The 18,225-nt window shown below is 41.1% G+C and overlaps 1 protein-coding gene across 1 annotated transcript in view; it reads left to right on the plus strand.

Moving 5' to 3' along the window:
• Positions 1-18,225, plus strand: part of LOC141060642 (dynein axonemal heavy chain 3-like) — a 2,648,786-nt gene that overhangs the window by 2,404,354 nt on the left and 226,207 nt on the right. Inside the window, exon 71 of the mRNA XM_073556958.1 lies at positions 1,987-2,245. Within this exon, the coding sequence (XP_073413059.1) occupies positions 1,987-2,245 (259 nt within the window). The remainder of the gene's footprint in view (positions 1-1,986; positions 2,246-18,225) is intronic.

The raw sequence follows: 18,225 nt of genomic DNA on the forward strand, positions 1-18,225 counted from the left end.
ATTTCCGCACCAACGAATTAGCTAAAAAAACTCTTAGTGTGAACATTATTACTATTACCCTTTCTGATTTTGTTAAGAGTATTTTGAACCAACGTATTGGATTCAAATGGAATAGAAAATCTAAAGAAAGGTCTTCTACTACTCCTTTCTGATGTATCCACTTATGATTTCATCTCAAGAATCCGCATTAAAAATGCTACAAAATTACTGCACTACTACTCTCATGAAAAATGTATGTTTCATTTGAAGAACGTTTGCCTTTAATCATAAAGAATACATGGCATCATTGATGATGCCAATTAGCTAAAAAGGCCTCCAGGATGGATTTTTATTTGAAATTTGTTAATAGAATTATAATGGGTTTTTTTTTTTACATTGATAAAACAGCCTCAATTTGACATTTCTCACACAAATGCAGCTTGCCATGTTAGGTCAGAGGTTGCACTATTGCAGTTTATCACTTTCACAAAGTTAGGCTGGCTTCCTACGTCCGTGGCTCTGGTACATGTAGTGACAGTTTCCTCACGTACCAGAAACACTAACACACATAGACACATTAAAATGAATGTGTCTCTGCACATTTCAGCGTGTTTTCACGGACACACGGTCCGTGAGAAAAACACGGAGACATGTCGGTGTTTGTGGGAGCGCACGGTCCGCAAAAATGCTCAACACTGTCCTCCGAGCTCACGGATGGCCACCGGGGAAGAAGCGCTACGGTAAGCGCTGTTCCCGGTGGCTGGTGCTGACCTCGGCTGTCATTCTTCTCTCCTGCTTGCTGTTGCCAGCAGAGCAGGAGAGAAGAATGACAGCCGAGGTCAGCACCAGCCGCCGGGAACAGCGCTTTTACTGTAGCGCTTCTTCCCGGCGCCATCCGTGTGGTCCTGATGCGGCTCACATGCGGCACACGGTTGCCACACGTGTGCCATACAGAGGTACCACGTGTCTACACGAACACAGATAGCTCTGGTACTAGTATTTCTAGTACTGGAATTATCTGGATGTGTGAGACCGACCTTAGAGGGTTGTTTCATGAAGGAGGTTGCTTTGAGAGAGACAGTGAAGATATGCTTGTGCTGAGTTTTTTGAGATGTTCACAAATGGCAAATTTGCTAGTGGAAATCGCTTCAGAAAATGTTCCTTCTTAGTGCAGGTTTAGAAAACAGATTTTGGTTTCTGAGATTGTTTTTTGCTGTCTTTTGATTACATTGGACAATGGCTAGTTTGCAGCTGATATCAAAGGTACTTTTTTTTGTTTGATTTTCAAACTCTGAAGCTGAAAATTAGACGTTTTAGTATTAGATTATCCATATAAAGGTAGCTACACTTTAGTAAGTAATAGCTTACTTATGAGTAGGCAGGTTTTCTAGATTTAGAGGTCAAATTAACCTTACTATGATGTTTATGTCAAAAGAGTACAAAGAGTGGGTACTTCAAACCCGTACCACATTACTAAGGTTACAGCTGCTAAAAGCTCTTGTTTTTCTCAGTATGTTAGAGTTTATTACCAGATGACGAGGCAGAAGACGAGGCTCTTTCGCCGGTCATTGGTGTACATGATGGTTCTGACTGGATTGGTTTAGGATCTACTTTGTGCAGGGGTCTCACGCACACCTCTTAGTTAGAGAAAGATGGTTTCTGCATGCTCGATTTCAGTTGCTTGGGGATTTAAACACTTTGCATTAGTGATGTGATTTCGATTTATAATGTAGCCATTTTAGCTAAGCCGAATCTAATTTGAAAATGGATATCAAAATTTGCCATTGCAGTACCGGTAAAAATCGTATATGAAGAATGTTGGAACCACAAACACCAGTGAGAACAAAGTCTTTTACGCTTCTCTACCTAGCTGTAATGTAATACTAATGCAAAAAAAAATAAAAAATCTTGAGCTATCCTGAAATTCCAGGGTGCAGAATCTGAAATTGATTAACTATGTTGCTATGTAAAATACGATGGAGTAATGTCTCATTTTTCATCTTTTAGCATCTATGAACACGTCTGCCGCTCTCTGTTTGAAAAGCACAAGCTTCTGTTTTCTGTCCTGCTCTGTGTGGGTTTACAGAGGAATAAAGCTTTGATCAGTAATGATGAATGGCACTTTCTTCTCACTGGTGGGGTGGCACTCGAGATCCCACATCCCAACCCGGCTCCTGTGTGGCTTAAGGACAAATCGTGGGGTGAACTTCTTCGTCTTTCCACATTACCATTCTTCAAAGGATTAGATGACCACTTCTGCTCAAATGTATGTAAATGCAATATTATTATGTATATTTTACGTTAAAACCCTAGGCTATTAAAAATAATTATCTGCGGCACTTATGTTTGAAGTGCCTTTCTCTAAAATAGATAGGAACAATTGGCATTCTTTATTTAGATGGTATGCATTTCATTGGCCTTCAGAAAGTTACAGATTTATATCTTGGCAGACCACAGGAATGTTTCTTTTAACTAATGTGTGCCCAATGCATTTTATGTTCTGTTTATATCATAAATGTGCAAAAATATGATTATGCAATGGCTGTTATAATGATATTGCAAGGGATTGACAATGGCATTTAAGGTAAGAATAGCCATATCAGTCATATTGCTATAGGTTAGTTTGAACATCATATTACGTGGCTTTGAAGCTGGCCTGCAGAAATCAGCCCATAATTGTCCTTTAAAGGGAATAATAATAAACAATGATAATAATCTTTATTTATATAGCGCCGACATATTCCACGGCGCTTTACAGTTTAACAGTTTCAAAACACAAGTCATAAGTAACAACGTTAACAATACAATAATTAAAGGGAATCTGTCATCAAGGATTTTTCTACCCCATCTGGGAGCAGAATGCTGTGGGGTGACTTACTGGACTGCTTGCTGTAGTTTTTATAAAATCCCTGTTTTTTTTCTACTGCAGATCTACCAGTTCTCTGAATTCTTAGCTCTGTATAATCTCACTCACACCACTGATTGGTAGGTTTCTCTGTACACTGTGCATAGGCAGAAAGCTGCTAATCAGTGGTGAGGGCGGGGTTATACAAATCTAATGAATATGAAGGTTTATATGGCAGCAGGTTTACCAGTCCCCAGTGATAGTTTCCTGGTGGCAAAATAGTGGTTTTATCAAAACTACAGCAAGCAGACTAGTATGTGACACATCACTGGAATCTGTATCTACATTATGCTGCTCTTAGATTGTGTAACAAAAGCCTGGTGACAGATTCCCTTAAATGATTCTATCAGTGATAAGGGAATGAGCTGTGTCAGAATCAGTGTCACTATATATTGACATATACCTTATAACATTAAAGGGGTTGTCTAATCAAGTCGGTGCATGTCTGTATGCCCTGTTAGGCTGTATAGATCTCTTTACTATTAGAGAGACTCTGACTCTGTGTCCCAGCTCATGAACTTATTACATGAAAGTCCATTCATTTACAGTAAATGGTCACCAAGTATTGCTTCTTTCACTGTTGTGGCTTCTTAATCTCTTACTTTATACTTGTTGCCAGGGGTTAAAGAAGCTGTTGTTCCCCAGGAATGAACTATTGGCATTGGAGATCAGTACCCCCTGCAATCATCTGATAATAGGGCTAGCTTCCATACAGGAAAGTGTATGCATGTTGTGAATACACCTTTAAAGAAAACCTGTCATCGGGATTTTATAACCCAAATTAATAGCATGTATGTAAATGTGCTTTCACGCTGATTAAATCCTTAGTTGAACTTATATTCTAATGAGTTGCAGATGTAGTGGGCTGGCGCTGCACTTACGGCTCTCCTCTCCTCTCTCCCTTCTCCCCTCCTGCTGCCTGCATCCTGTCTCTGACTGACAGGTCCTTGAAACATGAGAGGTAAGTGCAGCGCCCACCCACTGCACTTATGACTCATTAGTAGAGTTGAGCGATACCATCCGATACTTCAAAGTATCGTATCGGATGGTATCGGCCGATCTTTAAAAAAAGTATCGGTATCGCCGATTCCGATACCGGAAGTCCCATTCAAGTCTATGGGACTTCCGGTATCGGAATAAGAAAAACCCTTTCCTGCCCTTGTACAGCCTCTCTGGGGTCTGTACGGGCCTTTCGGGGGGCTGTGCCGGCCTGCCAGGGGGTCTGTGCAGGCTCCGGTGGTCTGTGCCGGCCTGCCGGTGGTCTGTGCAGGCTCCGGGGGGCTGTGCCGGCCTGCCGGGGGGCTGTGCCGGCCTGCCGGGGGGCTGTGCCGGCCTGCCAGGGGGTCTGTGCAGGCTCCGGTGGTCTGTGCCGGCCTGCCGGTGGTCTGTGCAGGCTCCGGGGGGCTGTGCCGGCCTGCCGGGGGGCTGTGCCGGCCTGCCGGGGGGCTGTGCCGGCCTGCCGGTGGTCTGTGCAGGCTCCGGGGGTCTGTGCAGGCATCGTCCGATGGGACTACAAGTCCCATCTGGCGATGCCTGCTACCATGACAGTGATTGACACATTAGCCAATGATGGGACAGTAGTAGTCCCATCATCCGGCTAATGTGTTAAATGTAAAAAAAAAAAAAAAAAAAAAAATTACATGCTACATACATGCTACATTCATACTACATACTACATACATGCTACATTCATACTACATGCAACATACATACTACATATATACTACATGCATGCTACATATATACTACATGCATGCTACATACATACTACATGATACATACTACATATATACTACATGCATGCTACATACATACTACATATATACTACATGCATGCTACATACATACTACATGCTACATGCATGCTACATACATACTACATGCTACATGCATGCTACATACATACTACATACATGCTACATATATACTACATACATACTACATATATACTACATGCATGCTACATATATACTACATGCATGCTACATACATACTACATATATACTACATGCATGCTACATACATACTACATGCTACATGCATGCTACATATATACTACATACATGCTACATATATACTACATACATACTACATATATACTACATGCATGCTACATACATACTACATATATACTACATGCATGCTACATACATACTACATGCTACATGCATGCTACATACATACTACATACATGCTACATATATACTACATGCTACATACATACCACATACATACTACATACATGCTACATATATACTACATGCATGCTACATACATACTACATATATACTACATGCATGCTACATACATACTACATGCTACATGCATGCTACATACATACTACATACATACTACATGCTACATACATACCACATATATACTACATACATACAATACATTCATACAATACATACATAGACATACAGTACATATAACATAGAGTAACATACTTACCAATACTTGTCACATTGTTCCCCGAAGCCATTGTCGTCTACGGAATAAATATTAACATAACAAACCACAAAAATACTCACCCACGATCCGAAGCAGTCCACGAGTGTGTCCCACGACGATCTTGGGTAGAGAACTGCAGCATCAGCTGATGCTGCCGTTCTCTACGGGCTGCAGGAATCCAATGACGGAAGGTAGGTATCCTTCCGCACTGTATTCCTCCGCCACTTAAAAAAAAAAAAAAGTCCCTAGTCTCACTTTATGCCATTGCTGTGTGGGAATTTCCCACGCAGCAATGGCATAAAGTGAGACTAGGGACTTTTTTTTTTTTAAGTGGCGGAGGAATACAGTGCGGAAGGATACCTACCTTCCGTCATTGGATTCCTGCAGCCCGTAGAGAACGGCAGCATCATCTGATGCTGCAGTTCTCTACCCAAGATCGTCGTGGGACACACTCGTGGACTGCTTCGGATCGTGGGTGAGTATTTTTGTGGTTTGTTATGTTAATATTTATTCCGGAAAGACAATGGCTTCGGGGAACAATGTGACAAGTATTGGTAAGTATGTTACTCTATGTTATATGTACTGTATGTCTATGTATGTATTGTATGAATGTATTGTATGTATGTAGTATATATGTGGTATGTATGTAGCATGTAGTATGTATGTAGTATGTATGTAGCATGCATGTAGCATGTAGTATGTATGTAGCATGCATGTAGTATATATGTAGTATGTATGTAGCATGCATGTAGTATATATGTAGCATGTATGTAGTATGTATGTGGTATGTATGTAGCATGTAGTATATATGTAGCATGCATGTAGTATATATGTAGTATGTATGTAGTATGTATGTAGCATGTATGTAGTATATATGTAGTATGTATGTAGTATATATGTAGCATGTATGTAGTATATATGTAGTATGTATGTAGTATATATGTAGCATGCATGTAGTATATATGTAGTATGTATGTAGTATATATGTAGCATGCATGTAGTATATATGTAGTATGTATGTAGTATATATGTAGTATGTATGTAGTATATATGTAGCATGTATGTAGTATGTATGTAGCATGCATGTAGCATGTAGTATGTATGTAGCATGCATGTAGTATATATGTAGTATGTATGTAGCATGCATGTAGTATATATGTAGCATGCATGTAGTATGTATGTGGTATGTATGTAGCATGTAGTATATATGTAGCATGCATGTAGTATGTATGTAGTATGTATGTAGTATGTATGTAGCATGCAGTATGTATGTAGTATGTATGTAGTATATATGTAGTATGTATGTAGCATGCATGTAGTATGTATGTAGTATGTATGTAGTATGTATGTAGTATATATGTAGTATGTATGTAGCATGTAGTATGTATGTAGTATTTTTTTTTTTTTTTTTTTTAACATTTAACACATTAGCCGGATGATGGGACTACTACTGTCCCATCATTGGCTAATGTGTCAATCACTGTCATGGTAGCAGGCATCGCCCGATGGGACTTGTAGTCCCATCGGACGATGCTTGCACAGACCCCCGGACATCAGCACAGCCCCCCGGCAGGCCGGCACAGCCCCCCGGCAGGCCGGTACAGACCCCCACAGGGTGCACAGCCCCCCGGCAGGCCGGCACAGCCCCCCGGCAGGCCGGCACAGACCCCCACAGGGTGCACAGACCACCGGCAGGCCGGCACAGCCCCCCGGCAGGCCGGTACAGACCCCGGGCAGTCCACACAGCCCCCCGGCAGGCCGGCACAGCCCCCCGGCAGGCCGGCAGAGACCCCCGGAAGGCCCGAAATGACGGCGCATCATGATGCGCACACACCGCGCATCATGATGACGTCAGGCCGTCAATCAACTGAACTTCCGATTCCGATGCCGAATTCCGATATTGAAAAAATATCGGAAGTCGGTATCGGAATTCCGATACAGCAAGTATCGGCCGATACCCGATACTTGCGGTATCGGAATGCTCAACACTACTCATTAGCATATAATTTCAACTATGAATTTCTTTAAACGGCAAAACAGAATTCTACAAAAAGGTAAGGATTTACTCATAATTAAAGTAGCTTTACATACATCCCATTAATTTGGGGTAAGTCAGATTTTCTTTAAGTTTACCAATAAGGCGTTATGCACATGACTTCATTCTTCACCGTTACCATACGCTATAGTGTATATCTTCAACACACAGTTTGCACTAGGGGAAAGGCCGATAATCTACAGAGGCATGAAATGGCAACCAATCGCATGCATGGTGGGTCCGTACTGTGACCCATAGTGCACCATAGTATGTTTCATCACATAAGGGCCGTTTGTGAACCTTTAAGTAAAAAAAGCTCAACTTTTTCCTTACAACACATCCATAGACTCTACAAAATATTGGCGCATAGCTGACAATTATCTTCATTCAGAAACCTAGAAGTGGACTGTGCATAGTAGCTAGAATTATCAGTGCCTTGCTGTGAGCTTTCGTAAGCTAAGGTGAGTATAAATGACTGAACCATGAAACAGCGGAAGCACATCAGCCGGTAGAAATAAGCAGTATGTTTATGTGAACAGATTGGCTAGCCTCCAGTGATTTACATGCAAACCTCTGCAAGATGTGTGATGTGAAAAGTAGCAAGGAACAAATAAATATTAAACCCTGGGTTATTGATTACATGCATCAATTGTGTCCATCCAGCCCCAGTATTTATTGCATCCATAAAGGGATGTGCCGAAGGTCAATACTTGAAGTCACCTGAGAGTACCAAAATGGAGCTCAGCTTAGACGTGCTTTACATTCCAGACATAACCTGTATTAGTATGTAATCATTAAAAGAAGCAAAGTATAACCAAAAGCATATTAGGAGATTAAAGCCCACCATCTGCTTAATCATTTCTCTGATATTATGTATTCTTATAGAACCCCAAGAAAGGAGCAGTATGGAAGCTGATTTAGTGGCAGTTTTGTCATTACATAGTAATAGTGATTTTCCAATTATGTAAAAAAAAACCAATTTTCAAAGAATCCCCCGAATTACAGTATAAACCTGATGGGCATTTTACCTGTCAGACACTTGCATGAAAAAAACTGCATTAATGTTATATATTTCAGGTATCTGCTGCATTTATCCATTTAAAGCCTGCACCCTCATTTCCATCTTTGCAAGTCTGTATTAATGATGATATATACAGTGAAGGAAATAATTATTTGATCCCTTGCTGATTTTGCATGTTTGCCCACTGACAAAGACATGAACACTCTGTAATTTTAAGAGTAGGTAAATTTTAACATTGAGCGATAGAATATCAAAAATAAAATCCAGAAAATCGCTTTGTATAAATTATATACATTTATTTGCATTTTGCAGTGAGAAATAAGTATTTGATCCCTCTGGCAAACAAGACTTAATACTTGGTGGCAAATCCCTTGTTGGCAAGCACAGCAGTCAGACATTTTTTGTAGTTGATGATGAGGTTTGCGCACTTGTCAGGAGGAATTTTGGTCCACTCCTCTTTGCAGATCATCTCTAAATTATTAAGATTTTGAGGCTGTCGCTTGGCAACTCGGAGCTTCAACTCCCTCCATAAGTTTTCTATGGGAATAAGGTCTGGAGGTTGGCTAGGCCACTCCATCACCTTAATGTGCTTCTTTTTGAGCCACTTCTCTGTTGCCTTGGCTGTATGTTTTGGGTCATTGTCTTGCTGGAAGACCCAGCCATGACCTATTTTTAATGTCCTGGTGGAGTGAAGGAGGTTGTCACTCAGGATTTTACAGAACATGGCTCCATCCATTCTCCCACTGATGCGGTAAAGTAGTCCTGTGCCCTTAGCAGAGAAACACCCCCAAAACATAATGTTTCCACCTCCATGCTTGACAGTGGGGATGGTGTTCTTTGGGCCATAGGCATCATTTCTCTTCCTCCAAACACGGTGAGTTGAGTTAATGCCAAAGAGCTAAATTTTTGCCTCATCTAACCACAGCACTTTCTCCCAATCACTCACAGAATTATCCAGGTGTTCATTAGCAAACTTCAGAGGGGCCTACACATGCGCCTTCTTGAGCAGGGTGACCTTGCGAGCACTGCAGGATTTTAAACTTTATGGCGTAATTTGTTAGCAATGGTTTTATTGCTGACTGTGGTCCCAGCTGCCTTGAGATCATTAATATGTTCCCCCCCATGTAGTTTTAGGCTGATCTCTTACCATCCTCATGATCAAGGATACCCCACGAGGTGAGATTTTGCATGGTGCCCCAGATCAATGTCGATTGACAGTCATTTTGTATTCTTCCATTTTCTTACTATTGAGTCTGTGGACAGGAGTCTTTTATAAAGACGACTATGTAAGACAGCTGTCTTTAATGCAACGAGTTGATTAGGAGCGTCTAACTGGTCTGTAGGAACCAGAACTCTTAATGGTTGGTAGGGGATCAAATTCTTATTTCTCACTGCAAAATGCAAATAAATTTATATAATTTATACTATGTGATTTTCTGGATTTTATTTTTTATATTCTCTCAATGTTAAAATTAACCTACCTTCATAATTGACTGTTAATATCTTTGTCAGTGGGCAAACTTACAAAATCAGCAAGGGATCAAATAATTATTTCCTTCTCTGTATATTACAAATGATCAGGAGTTTCGTATAGACATATAAATAATTTTAAATGAAAACTCTGATTGTTATTCAGCAGGATTTGCATGCGGTCAAAATCTAGACAAAATGGAGACATTGGCCACATCATGAGGCCCGTTTCATATGTCCTTTTATTTCTAGTACCGGAAAAAACGGTACTGGAGATATCCTTGTCCGTGTGTCCGTGTGTTGTGAATGGAATGTAATACTTGCGGCACACGTGTGGCAACTGTGTGCCGCATCAGAACCACACGGACAGCCACCGGGGAAGAAGCGCTAAAGTAAGCGCTGTTCCCCAGCCGCAGGTGCTGAAGACAGCTATCATCATTCTCCACTGCCCTGCCGGTGATTGGCACAAGCAGAGGAGAATGATGAGAGTTATAGTAAATTCAGAACAATGACAGCAGGTGGGGGGTTTTGGGACAATTACTCCAATCATTTGACACTTGCTGCCGCTAAAAACAGTGACAGCAGGAGCAGATGATCGGGGTTTTCCTCACCCGCAGCCTGTGATATAATGAAATATACTAATGAAAAACCCAATGTGGGTTCCCCCTTATTTTCTTGAACTATCCAGGCAAAGCTCACAGCTGGTGGCTGCAACCCTCAGCTGTCAGCTTCCGCAAGGTTGGTTTTCAAGAATAGAGTGGTCCCCATGCTGTTTTTTTAAAAAAATTATTTAAATGAATAATTTGAAAAACCGGCATGGGGTCCCCCCATTTTTGAGAGCCAGTCTTGCTAAAGCTCACAGCTGCAGGCTAGTATTCTCAGGCTGGTAAGGGGCCATTGATATAGGCTCCCCAGCCTAAAAACAACAGCCCACAGCTGGCCAGAAAAGGCACATCTATAAGATGCGCCAATTCTGGCGCTTTGCCCGGCTCTTCCCTCTTACGCTGTGATGGTGGCAAGTGGGGTTAATATTTGTGGGGTTGATTTCTCCTTTGTATTGTCAGGTGACACCAAGCCCACGGCTTAGTAATGGAGAGGTGTTTATAAGACATATATAGTTATATGTTAAATAAAGACACAGGCAGAATAAAATCCTTTAATTGAAAAAATGACAGACTCCTTTATTAATCTCAGTTAAACCATACTTACTGCATTGCCTAATTCCAGTGAAGCCCTTGATCTCCTATAATAAAAGTAAAATAAAAAACAACAATACACCACACATGTTGTTCTGTCCCACGCTGTAATCCATGTCTAGGGGCTAAATAGTTTTAAACCTGGATGGTGCCAAGTGGCAACCATCCTGGCTGAAAACCACTGCTGAGAGCTGCGGTGACCTTAGGACCATGGGAAAATGACAGTGATGATGTCACTATTGGTGAATGATGCTGCGATGATGTCACACAGAGGACATCAATGTGTGTTCTCCGTGTACACGTGTGCGGGACGTTTTGCCGTCCTTGCTGACGGTAAAAAATAGACATGTGTATGTGTGGGGCAGATGTACACAAGGTCCATGGAAACACACTGACATGTGCACAGACCCATTCATTTGAATGGGTTTATGTGTGTATGTGTTTCTTGTACATGTAAAAACTGTCACCACACATACTGGAAACCAAGATGTGTGAAAGAGGCCACAGATTATTATTACTATTGTTATTGTTTATATAGCACCATTGATTCCATGGTGCTGTACATGAGAAGGGGTTACATACAAATTACAGATATCACTTACAGTAAACAAACTAACAATGACAGACTGATACAGAGGGGAGAGAGGACCCTGCCCTTTCGGGCTTACATGCTACAGGATGGTGGGGAAGGAGACAGTAGATTGGTGGGTTTCAGCAGTTCTGGTGTTGGTTGAGGTGATATCACCGGTAGTTGTGGGAGAGAAGGAGGTAGCAGGGTCATTGCAGGCTGTAGGCTTTCTTTAAGAGGTGGGTTTTCAGGTTCCATCTGAAGGATCCAAATGTGGTTGATAGTCGGACTTGTTGGGGCAAAGAATTCCAGAGAATAGGGGCTATTGGGGAGAAGTCTTGGAGGTGGTTGGGTGTGGAGCGAATAAGTGTGGAGGCGAGAAGGAGGTCTTGTGAGGACCAGAGATTACGAGAGGGAAGGTATCGGGAGATTAGTTCAGAGACATATGGGGGAGACAGGTTATAGATGGCCTTGTAGGTCAGTATTAGTAATTTGAACTGGATACGCTGAGGGAATGGGAGCCAGTGAAGAGATTTGCAGAGGGGAGAAGCGGAGGAGTAGTGAGGAGAGAGATGAATTAGTCAGGCGGCAGAGTTAAGGATGGACTGGAGAGGTGCGAGGGTGTAAGCAGGGAGACCACAGAAAAAGATGTTGCAGTAGTAGAGGCGGGAGATGATGAGGGCATGCACAAGCATTTTAGTAGACTGAGGGTTGAGGAAAGGACAGATTCTGGAAATATTTTTGAACTGGAGGCGACAGGAGGTAGAAAGAGCTTGGATGTGCGGTTTGAAGGACAGGGCAGAGTCAAAGGTTACTCCGAGGCAGCGGACTTCCAGTACTGGGGAAAGTGTGATGTCATTAATTTTTATAGCTAGGTCAGGTAAGGAAGATCTGAGAGATGGAGGAAAGATGATGAGTTCAGATTTGTCCACATTGAGCTTGAGGAAGCGAGAGGAGAAGAAGGAGGATATGGCTGATAGACACTCTGGGATTCTGGACAGCAGAGAGGTGACATCTGGGCCAGAGAGGTAGATCTGGGTGTCATCAGCATAAAGGTGGTAGTGGAATCCGTGGGACTTTATGAGTTGCCCCAGACCAAGTGTATAGATTGAGAAGAGTAGGGGTCCTAAAACAGAGCCTTGGGGGACTCCAACAGAGAGAGGATGGAATGAGGAGGTGGTGTGGGAGTGGGAGATGCTGAATTTGCGATTGGAAAGGCATGAGGAGATCCAGGATATGGCAGGGCCTTTGATGCCGAAGGAGGAGAGGATCTGTAGTAGGAGGCAGTGGTCAACTGTGTCGAATGCAGAGGACAGGTCTAGAAGCAGGAGTATAGAGTATTGTCCATTTGATTTGGCTGTAAGTAGGTCGTTAGTAATTTTGGTCAGGGCTGTCTCAGTGGAGTGATGGGGGCGGAAACGAGATTGTAGATTGTCAAAGTGCAAGTTAGATGATAGGTGGGAGGAAAGTTCAGCGTGGACGTGCTATTCCAGGAGTTTCAATCGCATGGAGGAGTCACATCTTAAAAACCCAGACAAGCACATGCAAATTAATTTCAATAGATGCATACTTTTCATTTTTATGTATTGTTACTTAAGGGGTTATCCAGATACAATCCATTTTGTTATACTCCATTAGGGAATTTTAATTACTAGAGAGTATTGAACCGAGGAAGTTCAGTTTTCTGGTACCCAACTCGAACTTTATTCCAAACTCTGGCTTGGGTACCAGAACTGTACCGGAACTTGAATCCGAACCCCTCTATCTTTGTCTCTCTGCAACGGACTTCCCCTGGAACTTCGAACATTGCAACGGACTAACGAGAGAAGTCCATATTTTCAGCATTGGACACTTACTGTCTGGTGCGAACCCCAAACTTTTAAGTTTGGGTTCTCTCATCGCTATTAGAGAGCGGACTCTGATCAGGATCCTCATCTCCTGGTCATTGTTGGGAGTGGATTACAAAGGATTTCCATTGTTATAGATTATCTGGCTTGTCCTTCATTATACTGACATTTCATTGATTTGAATAGGTACTGTGTAATGCTAGATTAGCCCTGTGGTGGCAATACAGGAAAATGCATGCAGGTTTTCCCACAGGTATCAGTAGATGAATAGGACACTTTGTGATCTGCTTACACAAAAAATAAGTATAGACCAAAATGACCAATGTGGTGAATACTAAAAAATATAGGAACAATTGCTATGTCATGGGATGCATTAGAAGAGGTCTGGGGACACGAGATGAAAACATAATTCTCCCTCTGTACAAATCACTCGTCAGACCACACTTGGAGTATTGTGTGCAATTTTGGACGCCGTTGCTCAAGAAAGACATTACTGAACTTGAAAGGTTTCAAAGGCGGGCTACTAAAATGATAAATGGAGTTGGTTCACTACAATACCCAGAAAGGTTATCAAAATTAGGTCTATTTACTCTAGAAAAGAGAAGACTTAGGGGAGACTTAATATATATGTACAAGTATATCAGAGGTCAATACAGAGATCTCTCCAATGAACTGTTTGCACCAAGGACTGTGACAAGAACAAGGGGGCATTCTCTTTGTTTGGAGGAAAGACAATTTCTGCACCAGCATAGAAGAGGGTTCTTCACGGTAAGAGCAGTGAGGCTCTGGAATTCTCTTCCTGAGGAAGTGGTGATGGCCAACTCACTGAATGAATTTAATAAAGGAATGGATGCTTTTCTTGTGAGTAACAGTATAGAAGGTTACAAATAACAGAATATTATAGGTAGATGGTTGACCCAGCTTAGGGGAAGGAATTTTTTTCCCTATGGAGAAAATTGGCTTCTACTCTGTGGGTTTTTTGCCTTCCCCAGGATCAACAATGCAGAACAGCTGCACTAAAAATAGGCTGAACTAGATGGACATAGGGTCTTCCTTCAGCCTTCAAAACTATGTTATGTTACTATGTCTGCTTAAGATGTCATAGTTGGAAAGCATTATGTTGACTATCAGGCTATGTTCACAAGTTGCTTTTTTACTCTTTTTTTTCTGCAGGCAAAAACTGCTTTATTGACAGTATAGAAGCTGTTACAAAAAGCTGTTTTTGCTGCTTTCTTGTTACATTTTTTGGTGTACATGTTTAATAAAATCAGTTTTATCTACCAAAAAAACACATTATTGGTGGGTTGTTTTTCAAGCATTTTTGCACTTTCTCGTTGCTTTCTATGATGAAAAAACTGAAAAAATTGTCATGCTTCAATTTTAAAAAATGCAAAAGTTTTCCAATTCAAACAGGAAAAAAGCAGTTTTGTGCGTGAAATTTCTGAAATCTCATAACTTTTAGTGGCATTGTAAAAAGCAGCTTTTTTTGCATTGAATAAAAAATAAGATGTATAGTAAAACTATGTATGGCTATAGTTATCTAGACAAGAGAGAAGTGCATTACCATACTTTACAGACAGTACAATGTAATAAAATCATTGCCTTAATAAATTTTCATACAAATCACAAATCCCATTGATGAAAACAACTGTGAGAATTAAGCTCGGAAAGGTCATCAAGTTGAATTATTTTGTTTTTCTCAATCCATTTTATATGAATGATTTTCCAGGCTCATAAATGCAATGTCTGAAACACTGCAGATAAAGTGTGGAACATTAGTGCTTCGATTGAGAACCTCTTCACATGAGGACATGAAGTTTCCTCACATTCTGAAAAATAGTGTTTGTCAGAAATGTTTACAATGCTGGCATTATATTAGTGGAAAAATACTAAAGACAGATCTGTCACAATCATAAAACAATACTGATGTCTTTATTTGACTCATTTGACATATTTAAGCTAAAACTGCCATAAATACTGTGCCCCCCAATGGACAATACTAAAGGGCACTTTTCTTATTGGACTTTTAGAGTCATGATGGAAGTGTATTTTCCTCTTATTTGCTTTTTTATAAGTTATAGACAGAATAAAAGGGCAAGGAAAATGCGAATAATAATATAAGTGTGGAGACACGAGGGTCGGTGGGTGTGGCTCTCATCCGCAGGCCTGGCTGGCTTTAGAATGACTGCACAGGTCGGGCTTATCGCAGTGAACATCCAATCTCCTTCTCATGGGCAGACCACGGACGCAGACAATACAGGGTGAGGGTACCACACTCCCAGCAAGGACACATGATGGTGCAAGTAACAGAATCTGTTTGATAGGCAATCCCTGCATCTGTTGCAGCTGTCAAGCATAAAAACATGCAGTCGCGGGGACTCGAACATATTTTTTGAGCACACCAAAGACACTTGGTTAGCACCCGAGCATGGTCGTATAATGCCTTATCCGAGCACGTTTGCTCATCCCTATTTATTAAGCAATTTGAAAAAAAGCAGAAGCTAATGGTCGTTGTGGTTTTCTACTCTTTGCCGCCAAGTCACCGGTGCTATATTTCGCTTTACCTTGTTTTTACCCATTCCTGACATATGACACACCAAAAAACCATCCCTCGACCAAAACTGTGCAGCTAACTATAGACCTGTCTATAATCTTCCCTTCATCGCTAAACTCCTGGAACACCTGGTCCACTCCCGTCTGATCTGCTATCTCTCTGATAACTCTCTTCTCGACCCTCTCCAAACCAGTTTCCGCTCTTTGCACTCTACTGAAACTGCCCTCACTAAAGTCTCTAATTATCTACTAACAGCTAAATCTAATGGTCACTACTCCATGCTAATTCTCTTGGATCTCTCTGCAGCATTCGACACAGTGGATCATCAGCTCCTCCTCACTATGCTCTGCTCCATCAGCATCATGGACACCGTTCTCTCCTGGTTCTCCTCCTATCTCTCTGACCGCTCCTTTACTGTATCTTTTGCTGGCCCCTCCTCCTCTCATCTTCCACTTACTGTTGGGGTTCCTCAAGGATCGGTTCTAGGTCCCCTCCTCTTTTTTTGCACACTGCCCCTATTGGACAAACAATCAGTAGATTTGGTTTCCAGTACCATCTCTATGCTGATGACACCCAATTATATGCTTCTTCTCCTGACATCATGCCTGCCTTTTTTGAAAACACCAGCGATTGTCTAAACACTGTGTCTAACATCATGTCCTCACTATATCTGAAACCTAGTCAGAAAGGTGAAAATAGACTTTCACGGTATAGGGTTAATGCTGTGTAAATAAATGATGTTTTAAGGCCCATTATAAAGGTCAGAAATTAAGTGGAGCCTTATATTGGAACCATGTACAAGTGGCCCAAGAGATGCAATTTTCGTCTCCCTTTAATGAAAGCTATTTTGTGTGCTTCTCTGCCTTCATCATTGGCTCTATCCTATTTAACTCTTCCTTGTGATCAGGTACATTTTTTGTGTATATATTGTGAAAAACAGTCTTCATTAAGCAATCCTCTTGTTTATATTTTTTACAAGTATAACTGCATCATAGTATGTTCTTGCAACATTAATATATTTGTTTCATTTGTGGGTTTTTTTCCCTGTTGCATTGAACCAACTTCTATGCAGAGACACTGATAACAAATGCTGTTTTACATAGAAATACTCTGCTGGATTCCCAGCTGGTCTTGAGCAATTGAATAGTTTAGAAATAAATGGCAATTGCTTAATGTTTCAGTGAATTATAGATTTTAAGTGAGTGCTTAATAAGGGTAGCAAAGTTCAGAGTTGGCTAATCCATAGCAGGACAGTTCCAACTTATTTATACCAAGAGGGTTTCATTTGTGCTATCATTTCGGCAAGCCTTCCTCTAGCTGCGCTATTATACAAGCTGGAATTAGCACAATACTTAACCTAACACTTGCTGTTAGTCAAGTAATTTGTGTGTATGGATTAAGATCTCGTTTGTTACTATCATTTTAAATGTTAAAGAATGAATACTTCAGCAGGAAGAATAGAGGACCATCTTCCAACGTTCCATTTTAATCAAGATAAAATCCTTAAATGACAGGTTCTACTGTGTGTCTCAGGTAAACAAGATAATGTAATATTAGAATTTTCTATTTAACTGAGACTTATACGCTGCAGAAAATAAGCTTTATTATATGACCAACATGAACATTGTTCTCTTAATTATGTAATGAAATACTTTGAGATATTGGCAATACCAACTTGCTAAAAATATTATTTAATATAATTTTTTTTAATTTTTCCAGTGTGCTATAAAATAAAGGGGATGTGTCATCAGACTATGACCTATTGTTTAAATCAGGTTTAACTCCTAAGAAGCATCTTTACATATACAGTGGATGTGAGCAATCACTCTGTAGGTGAGCTCAGGAGCTGAGCCTGCTCTGGGCCCAGAGTGAAACAGAACCCCAGAGTAACACAGCAATAGAAGCCTAGAGCAAAAGCAGCATAGAGCAACAGAGAAGATTTCCACTAGCAGCAATCCAGTCAAGTTCTCAGTGACAAGCCTCACTAACCAGAACTACCAGTCCTGGAAATTCAAGGTGAAGATGCTGCTCATAAGAGAAGGTACATGGAAATATACTTAGGAACAAGTGCCTCATCCATTACCAGATGATTGGCTAGAGAAGGATCAGAAAGCACAAATCATGATCTAATAGATCACTAATAGATCACAGACTGAATATGAGTCAACAGTGTGATGCAGCAGCAAAAAAGGCAAA

This window comes from Dendrobates tinctorius, unplaced genomic scaffold, assembly GCF_039654945.1.
Source record: "Dendrobates tinctorius isolate UK_male_01 unplaced genomic scaffold, ASM3965494v1 ptg000241l, whole genome shotgun sequence".
Classification (NCBI taxonomy): Eukaryota; Metazoa; Chordata; class Amphibia; order Anura; family Dendrobatidae; genus Dendrobates; species Dendrobates tinctorius.